Source organism: Bombina bombina, chromosome 12 (assembly GCF_027579735.1).
Source record: "Bombina bombina isolate aBomBom1 chromosome 12, aBomBom1.pri, whole genome shotgun sequence".
NCBI lineage: Eukaryota > Metazoa > Chordata > Amphibia > Anura > Bombinatoridae > Bombina > Bombina bombina.
The window spans coordinates 143,240,993-143,251,057 of NC_069510.1; the positions used below are offsets into that span (position 1 = coordinate 143,240,993).

Consider the following 10,065-nt stretch of genomic DNA (forward strand, 5'->3'; position numbering starts at 1 on the left):
AGACACAAGGGAATCACACATCAAGTTTTTAGGCGGTGCATACATCACCCCCAAAATATACAAAATCTGGGAACCAGAGTCAGAAGGCAAATGCCCGAAATGCTCCATACTAAAAGCAGACTTGCTCCAAAGGTCATGGACCTGTCCTAAATTGTACAAATTCTGGGGAATGCTTATCCACTGGCTGAATGCCGTGACCAAAACCACGCTGACTCTTACACCCCAAATGGTAGTATTCCTTGATCTTCGGGGTATACCCAAAACAGATATGCTCTTACATACAATGTCATCTTGCAAGCAAGGAAAACAGTACTCAAATATTGGCTGAAAGGCAACTGCCCTACTCTAACTCAGCTCAAAGGGAGAAATACACCAACAGATTTTATGTGAAAAGGCAGACACGCTAGGAGACCTCCAGGGAAGGACGACACATTTCGAAAAAATGGGAAACATACAAACATACCTTGACTCAAACTCAACAAGCACAAATACTTTACCCAATCAGAAACACAGAATACATTCCCAATGCCCAACTGAGAGGAGAGTGGACATTCAAGTATAGGGAACTAACAAACACTCAAACACACATGAACTCCTTGGGTAGAAAACTGATGGCACTCCGGGGACCCTGGACCAATAGCCAGAAGGCTAAAAGAAAAATCAAAGAACAAAAGGCTGTTAAGCTGCACAGAACTGTGACAATTGTGTATTGAGCTAGACTCTATTTTCCTTCCAGATATCTCTCTCCTGTCCATTGTCTGCTCCCCCCATCTTGCCTCGCCCATGTCATGCCCCCTCCCTCCGCTCTTTTGTACCTCTTTTCTCCCACCCCTTTCCTCTACATCAGACCCAACATACCTCATATAAACACAACAGGGAATAAATAGAGAAGACTCAGTTAAGTTCAACAATTGCGATAAGTAGGATGTAAAGGCTGTTTAGTTTAGTTTGATCCAGTGTTATGTAGTGTTAACATTGAAGATTTACAAGAGTTTTATCTCACAATGTATCCACCCATAAAGCTACTTAACTGTCACAACCTTTGAAGTTATCCTGAATGACAGTTGAAGAAATGTAATGGGCACATGACCTAGGATTGTGTAGACGTCAGGGATATTTAGTTTAATTATAAGTTATGTTAAAAATTGAAGACATGCAGGAGTAATGTACAACAAACCATCTGCAGCTGCAAGTTAAATGTCAAGTTGCTGATGTTGATTTGAATGTCATGTGAAGAAACGCGTACTTGGCTTTCGAATGCTCCTTGTATGTCTTTAAATAAATAAAGTATTAAACAAAAGAGTCCCGTGACTATAATAAACCTACCTTCTTTATCTTTCTCAACGTGTGTTGGTTGGAATGGTATTGAGTTTTTAATTAGAATACCTAATCCTCCTTTTTTGGTCGGGCTAGAAGAGAGGAAGGCAATGTGGTACCTGGGGTTAAGTGTTTTGGGTTCTCTGCCTTTTTAAAATACGTCTCTTGTAAGAAAATGATGTCGCCCTCTTGTCTTTGTAAATCTCTGAACGCAATAGGTCTTTTTTCCGGGCTATTCATCCCCTTAGCATTAATTGTGATTAGTGTGCGTTTATGTGCTTGCTGGTTTGGTGTACGTGTTGTCATTATGTGAAGTGGAAGAGATAAAAAAAAGGGGGGGGGGGACAAAAGTGGAAGAGAGGGAAGTTGGAGGTTTTAGGGGTAAAGGGAAGGGTCAAGGTAATTAGTGGAACCTTTTGTTGAGATGTTTAGCGATTTCAAAGAAATTGTCAATACAGTACAATGGTATGGAAACACTACTAAATTAACAAGGATAGACAAATAGGCAATCTAACAATTAGGTGTTTCAACAAGGGTGGCCCGTACCCCCCGGCACGACTTTTGTTTTTTGTGTAGTGGCGATAAGGGTGTGGTGCTGTTGTTTGTACTATGAGTGTGTACTGTTGGTCTCTAAGGGATTAAACGCTTACCGGATCCTTCCCAGCTGAGGAGGGAGAATCTTAACTATAACTTAACTTAAATAACTATTTACATGTGCATGTAGTGCGAATAACGACAGACAACTTTGTATGGGAGAAATTTTTGACCGTCACAGGTCAGAAATTTTATTAACCTAAATCAACTAGTAGAACCAATAGAACTGAATATGGCGGCATAGAGACCAACTAACCCAGTACAGCAAGGAGATTCCCGGCCCAACGGGAACAGCAGCAGAGGGGTCTCTGCCCTAAGGAGATGACGCTGAGGGGTTGCAGAGATCACGTGACCATCCCTCAAGAGGGAGGAAGGAGGGTTACCGTCACGTGCACGTGAGGCCTACCCTCCTCCCCAAAATGTGGTCATCACTCACCCCTAGCGACCTTCTCCTACGCAACAGGACCGGGATCTCCCCGCCGCCGGGGTGCACAAAGATCTTCCACCTGATATAAGGATCTCTCTGTTACCAAGCCGAAATGAACCGCATAACAGAGAGGGGAGATCTATAAACTACAGCAATGGCATAGGGGCCTAGGGTGAGTAGCCATAGCCCTGCCATTGAATTGCCGTCAATTTAGCAAAGAACCAGTAACAAAAGGGGAGGGAGGGCGGGACAAAACTGCTTCAGTCAGGATCCAGAGAAGAAGAGGAAGTTGCCAGGGAAGATTCAGCTTTTCTACAGGTAAGGAGGGGCCTACCCTGAATAGCAACAATGTTGCACCCTGACACAGCCCTCTCTCTTCTATCCCACTCTCCTACAGCCTTAACCCTTAGACTGCTCCAGGCTTATGCTAAGCCCTACACTGCATTAAGGGATTAAACGCTTACCGGATCCTTCCCAGCTGAGGAGGGAGAATCTTAACTATAACTTAACTTAAATAACTATTTACATGTGCATGTAGTGCGAATAACGACAGACAACTTTGTATGGGAGAAATTTTTGACCGTCACAGGTCAGAAATTTTATTAACCTAAATCAACTAGTAGAACCAATAGAACTGAATATGGCGGCATAGAGACCAACTAACCCAGTACAGCAAGGAGATTCCCGGCCCAACGGGAACAGCAGCAGAGGGGTCTCTGCCCTAAGGAGATGACGCTGAGGGGTTGCAGAGATCACGTGACCATCCCTCAAGAGGGAGGAAGGAGGGTTACCGTCACGTGCACGTGAGGCCTACCCTCCTCCCCAAAATGTGGTCATCACTCACCCCTAGCGACCTTCTCCTACGCAACAGGACCGGGATCTCCCCGCCACAAGGAAGCATTTTAATGGTCCCTTGCCGCCACCACCCACAGCCCGACTTAGAGGAGGGGTGAAATTGCTCTTTGGATATCTCCTATGAATAAATCTAAACCCACATCAGAGAGATGAACTTTATCCCTTCTGTAAAGTTCAGTTCTATCAGCCGAAATGGCTTCGTGCCGTACCACGAAGCCACCTGAACCTGTGACGGTTTTTGCCAATGATGCATTGATCTTTTTCTAATCCGATATGCCGCCGTATGGGCAGACATATGCCTCCAGTGGAGGCGGGGGACTATATTGGACCATCCTATCATGACTCCTGGAATGCGCACTCTCAAACAACTTATGTCTGCCTGTATAACTTTTATTAACTGGAGAACTGGCATGGCCCCCACATCATTACCCCCCAGGTGAAGGATCAGGATATGAGGCTTACCCCAATGTACTAGGGCCTCTGATATTGTTCCCTCCCCTGTCCCCTAACCATCTAATGGATACTTTGTGGGAGGGAAAACCTAGGGATTGGCCAATTGGGAGGGATGCACAGCGAAGGGAGGCCCAGTGAGGCCCAGTGAACGAAGGAGTGTCCCACAATCCAAATTCTCTTCACTCCTGGGACAGTGCCTGTAGAGACAAATATTTTAGTATTTGAAAATTTACGATAAACATTAAACAATTGGCCGGACATATTTTTTGAAACAATTGGACCGCCAACGCCCAATACGTTTAATGTCCTCGCTCAAGGACCCCGCTTGCGCCGCATCTGTAGCTGCCCCTATCCGGAAGGAGTGTGGGGCCAGCTTGCTAGCATCCAACCCCGCTTTGACTGCTGCCAGCTTCAGCACCCTCCCAAACTGGAATTTTGAAAGGGATTTGCCGTCCGCGTGGACCAAGAACTGACCCTGGACTTGCGGTCTGTGGGCTAAATAAATATTAACCCATTTTACAGGGCAACAAGCGCTGACTGCTTGTGGATATAGGGGGATCCAAGTTCCCTTTCCATCCTGGTCCGTTTTTGAACGTGGAAGGAAAAGGAGGAGGGACCCAGGAGCAGCCCTAACATGCTGCAACTGAATCCCTGACCCAGCCTTCTGTTTAGAGGGTGCTACTAATTCACTGACCCTAAGGGCCCCTGCAAAGGCCAAATTAAATGCTGTTTTGAAGAGCACGGCTTCAAATTCTGATAAACAAACTTCATCGAGCACCTGGACCAAACGTTCCAGGCGCTCGCGAGTAATGGGCTCACGAGAGTCTATTTTACGCTGCTGCGATCTACCCCAACCCTTGATGACCTGCCTGATGAAAAATGAGTTAGTGGGGTCAGGGATGGATAAAGTCCTGTAGAAAAATGATATTGCTGCTAATTTAGACTGTATTGCCCCTTGACGAACGCCGGAAGTGTGTAAACTCACCAGCCAATCACATAACGTGTCCTGAGATCCCCGAGCAGCCTCAATTCCCCTGGAATTACAGAACTTTTCCCATTCAGTCCACATGCGGACATAGGAGTGCCATGTGGATGGTGCAAGGGAGGATCGAACCAACGGAAGCAAGGCTATCCAGGAAGAACGAGCTGCCAAAGGAAATCAGGACAGCTTAAGCCCAGTGTAGCTGCCCTTGGGACTAACTGTCTAAATTTTACCCAATCAAAACGTGACAGTGCGTCGGCCACTACATTGTTCACCCCGGGGACATGGCGGGCCTGGAATTGGATGTTAAGCTCCAGACAGCGCAGCCCCAAGTGACGCAACAAAGTGATAACCTTCTCGGAAGTGGCTGTTAAGTTATTGATTGCGTATACCACACTGATGTTGTCTGTCCAGAACACAACAGTCCCATTCGCCAATTTTTTACCCCACAGCTCGACGGCCAAGACCACGGGGAATAGCTCCAGGAGAGTTTAAATTATGAGTCAGGCCCACTGGGGGCCAGGACTTAGGCCAAGGCTCTGCACTCCACTCTCCCTGAAAGTAAGCCCCGTAGCCGTGCGATCCAGCTGCGTCCGTGAAAAGATGTAATAACTGACTTGACATGGGAATTGACCGCCATACCCGCACCCCGTTAAAATGTGTAAGGAATTTTTCCCATACTACCAGATCAGCCATCAAATCCTCCCCCAGGGTTATTTTAGAGTTCGGGTTGGACCTACCGCTTAGCTGTCTTTCTAGTCTTTGGTTAAAAACCCGACCCATGGGGATAACCCTGCAGGCGAAGTTAAGTAGCCCTAATAACGATTGTAATTGTTTGAGGGAAATAACTGATTGCGAAATGGACGCTCTGACCACCTCTAGCATGGCTTGAACTTTGTCAAATGGCACCCTACAAAGCTGAGCGATGGTATCAATCTCAATACCTAGGAAAACTAAACATGAAGTGGGGCCTTGAGATTTGTCTTCGGCCAGGGGCACTCCGAAGTGGCTCATAATACTGCGCATTTTGTTCATTATGGTTAAGCATTCGCTAGAACCTGCCCTACCTATTATGAGGAAATCATCAAGGTAGTGTGCTATGGAATCGCTGCCCACGTCAGAAGCTACAACCCAATGTAGGAAACTGCTAAACGCCTGAAATAAGGCGCATGATAAAGAGCAGCCCATGGGTAGGCAACGATCCACATAAAACATACCCGACAACTTGCAACCCATAAGGTGGAATACTGAAGGGTGAAGTGGCAAAAGCCTAAATGCTGATTCAATGTCAAGTTTCGCTAATAAAGCACCTGGCCCTGCCCTCCGAACCAGATCTAGTGCGCTATCAAAGGATTGATAGCGCACTGAGCTGGGTTCTGGGTCAATAGCATTGTTGACTGAGCTACCTTTAGGGTATGACAGGTGCTGAATGAGACAAAACTTTCCGGGTTCTTTCTTTGGGACCACCCCCAGCGGAGAAATGACCAAATTGGCTAAAGGTGGAGAAGGAAAGGGCCCGGCCATGCGGCCTAAGGCCACCTCCTTATCAATTTTTTCCCTCACGACCTTAGGGTGCTGATATGCTGAGATTAGATTCCTATGAAATTTAATGGCCTTAATGAACTTGACAGTTGGAATTTTGAAACCGTATGAAAACCTTTCCCACAACATTCGTGCCGCACCCTGGTCTGGGTATGTCCATAACCAGGGTGTCATTGCCCCAACCTTAATTGGCGTTTCCGCTTTTTTGGCCCAGGCTGGTATTTGGGGGCTTATTGGCTGTGGTATTGTCCCTTCGCTTGCTGCATTCACTACCCAGGTGTGATCCAGAGCAGAATCTGCAGACGTGCCTAAAGGCGCATGAGCTACCCTTTTCACATTTTTTATCCTGAAAAGGCCAGCATGTGCCCCCCCTTTTCCTATTTCTATTGGGACGAAATGACTGCTGCGGGGAGTTAATGGCGGAGGAGGAACCCCCTTTGGGGTCCATCCGCTGCCATAATTGATTATCTGTGGAGTCGAAAGTTAAGGTAGGGTTACCCGCCATCTTTCTTCTGAACTCTGCATCATACTCCCTCCATACTCCATCGCTGTGATTACGCTGAATCCAATGAATGGTGTCAGTGTATTTAAGAATGGCCAGGCTCTGTGAGGGGTATTTCTCTATATAACAAGAGGAAAACACCCTAAAGCATTGCAGCCACTCATCGAAAGTATCGGGGCGCTTACATTTTTTAGGGCCTGTCCCTTCAGCACTTCTTTCCCTCTGCCTATAAGCTTCCACAGAGAGGTCGAATATATTAACGTATTTACCTCTGTGGATTCTGCTAACTACTTTTTTGCGCAAATGCTTATGCAGCGAATAAATTTTACCTGGGCTTGCGTCGCCATAGAGGGCCGCATGTCTTTCAGAAATGGCCCTGGGGGGTAAGGATTCTGACGGGACCTCTGTAAGGGGTTCCGTGTATGGAAGGGCTAGCATCTTCATACTATCGCGCTTCTTATCTGGCGCAGCCCCCCTCTTTAAAAATGTTTTAATCATTTTAAACATTTTCTTCTGTCCTGACCCTTGTAAACCCATTGAAGAGTCACTATTTGACCCTGTGTCAGAGGTGGATGAGTCAGAAGAAGAATTGTTATCGTGTGTAAACAAAGTATTCTCACCGTTTGAATTAGCAGACAGTCCTTGTCCGGTGTTGCTAGTGACTTGTTCTGGCTGCTGACTGGGAATAGCGATGGCGTTGGCTGAGCCCTACTGTCCATTTGAAGTGGTCGCAGCTGCTCCTGCATCCACTGGGTTAATTACAGCAGCAGTTGGTTGCTGGACCTTTGTTGGCTCCTTTGAGTGAAGAACTCCCTGCAAGAGAGACAATAATTCGCGAGCACTTTGTTCTTGTGTGTGTGGGTTATCAATAGCAGGAAGTTGGGCCATACAAATAGCATCCTGTGCTGGATTAGATACAATAGTAGTAGCATTGTTTTGTGCCCTAACATTAGCATTCTGGCCTAAATTTGATACTAATGCATTACCTGCTGCAGCAGTCATAGCAGTGAGATGACCATGACCTCCTGCCTGTATCTGACCTACTGTCTGCACATTCACCCCTTGCAAGCCTGCATTCGCCACCATGGAGGAGGATTTATGAGTTTCAGCCACATGTAAACCACTTTCAGACCTTAAAGTGTTAATAACTAATTCTGTTGGCTGTGCAGCCGTCTGACAGACATCACCATCACGCAAGCCACATTCATACCTTTGGGGGTTAATGAAACCAGCTAGCTGCGCAGCTGTCTGAGCTGCGCCACAATCAGCACTTTGAGGGTTAATGAGTAACACCTCTTGCTGCTGCGCTGTTGAAATTGCGCTACCTGCATCACTTATAATGTTACTGGAATAATCCTGCTGATCGTGTGTTTGCGCTGCAACTACATTCCTTATATGAAACCCACGAGCAAATTCTAAAGGCCTCATTGCCCTAATAGGGTTAATAGTGCGAGCACCCCTTCCCCTTCTAATGCCTGTCTGCCTTGCATTGCCTCTAAACTGTGAGCGGCCCCTTTGCGGCAATTGATAATATTGGGCCTTTTTTACCGCCTGCTTGCGCTGCACGCTAGCGCCCTTATTGCCCCTTTGCCCTCCTATTAATACCCCATCCACGGCCAAGGACGACTCTCGGTGCTCACCTGCATCTTGTGTAGCACCGTGAGCCGATGTCCCTACGACCGCGTGGGGTTTCGCCAAACCGGAAGTGCCGATGGGCACTTCCGGTGACATCACTAACATGTCGTCTGCCCTGGGGATAGGCCGCGCACCACGCGGTCGGGCTTCAGCAAGGCCGCAAGGCTCCGGTAATGTCACCGGAGGCCCTGCGGTCCCCGAAGGTGTCCGCGGATTAGTGAGTACCGCCAGAGGCCACAGGTGTCTGAATAATGGATTGAGGCTGTGGTTTGTTTTGCTTTTTAGCAACTGTGGGCCTACAAGGAGTTAAGACTCCTGAAATAACAGGTGGTGTGGTGGTAAGATGTGGTGTCTGTGGTGTCTGCAATATTGCAGATTGGGACCTAGGTGTTCCTTGAGGGTTATTCAAAACCGGTATGGTAGTAGGATTAAAATTAGTTGTAACCGGCTCTTGTGGAATGGGCTGAGAAGCAGCCATTGCTGCAATAATATTCTGTAATAAACCTGATACTGCAGACACTGCTGAGGGAGGAACAGCACTGATAAATGAAGCCATGTGGCTAGCTGCAATATTGTCAAAAGGCAAGTTTATTTGCTGTTGTGGGGGATTTACTTGATCTAACTGATCATTAACTGACTCCAGCTCTTCTATATTATGAATCTGAGCAGTAACAACATTAGAAAACTGAGTTGGGGGGATAATAACCAAATCATCCAAACTATCAGATTGAACACTTAACTGTCTGGTCACATTTGCAGATCCAGATGGTGCTTGGTCAGTCTGAAAACGTCTGGGAGGCAAAGTAGAACGCCTGGGACGATTCATGTCTGCACTAATGAGGACAAAACTGCTTCAGTCAGGATCCAGAGAAGAAGAGGAAGTTGCCAGGGAAGATTCAGCTTTTCTACAGGTAAGGAGGGGCCTACCCTGAATAGCAACAATGTTGCACCCTGACACAGCCCTCTCTCTTCTATCCCACTCTCCTACAGCCTTAACCCTTAGACTGCTCCAGGCTTATGCTAAGCCCTACACTGCATTTATGGATGTTTTATGAGAGTGCGGGTATGCGTTTATTCTTTTCTAGGTAGAGAGTGTTTATGTTGTTTTGTTTGTGCTATCTGGGTAACTGTGAGTAATGCCATGTATGTGATATGTTTTGTGCGTAGGTGTTGCTGTAATGTAGTGTGTGTTTGTTGTTAAGTGTGGCAGGAGTAACATGAAATTTTAACCCATATTACAACGGTTATTAATTGTTTTGGTGAACTATATAAACAATGGGTATCTTAAACATACCAACTGGAACACATAACGTAAGATATAACTAAGGAAAAAGCAATCATGAGTAACATTTATTTAAACATTTCTACTTTACCACAGTTGAGTCCAGAAAAGTTCTCTGCAAAGATGTTGGGGACAACGTTTTGAATAGGTTGGTCAACAGTCTTTTTTTTTTTCTTTTTCCCTTCTTTTTGTTGGGCAGTCTGTCTTGTAGATCAGTTGATAAAGAAGTTGTCGAGGTTACTCAAGATTCTGCTGAGATTTCTCTTCTATGTATGTTTTCTTCTGCGTTTTGTCTACTTTCTGGTGCAGAAGTTCCTTTGGGCTGTGTAATATGGATTTGAGTTTGCCGGCGCTTTTTTCTGGTGCCTCAACCAGTGTGCATATAACTGTATCATGTGACAGTCATCAGCCAATCACAGACTCATATACGTATACACTGTGAACTCTTGCACATGCTCAGTAGGAGCTGGTGCCTC

At 46.3% G+C, this 10,065-nt stretch overlaps 1 protein-coding gene across 1 annotated transcript; it reads right to left on the reverse strand.

Annotated features, from left to right (window-relative positions):
• Window positions 1-2,061: 2,061 nt before the first annotated feature.
• On the reverse strand, window positions 2,062-9,052 carry LOC128642606 (uncharacterized). The gene is made up of 2 exons (XM_053695376.1): window positions 7,293-9,052; window positions 2,062-3,843 (listed from the first exon to the last, which is right to left on the reverse strand). Exon 1 carries the CDS (start codon window positions 8,410-8,412, stop codon window positions 7,381-7,383), a length of 1,032 nt encoding a protein of 343 aa, XP_053551351.1. The 5' UTR covers window positions 8,413-9,052; the 3' UTR covers window positions 2,062-3,843; window positions 7,293-7,380.
• Window positions 9,053-10,065: the final 1,013 nt, after the last annotated feature.

What these genes read in the sequence shown, in the direction of transcription:
- LOC128642606 (XM_053695376.1), bottom strand. Translation starts at nt 8,412, where the DNA reads ATGTTAGTGATGTCACCGGAAGTGCCCATCGGCACTTCCGGTTTGGCG.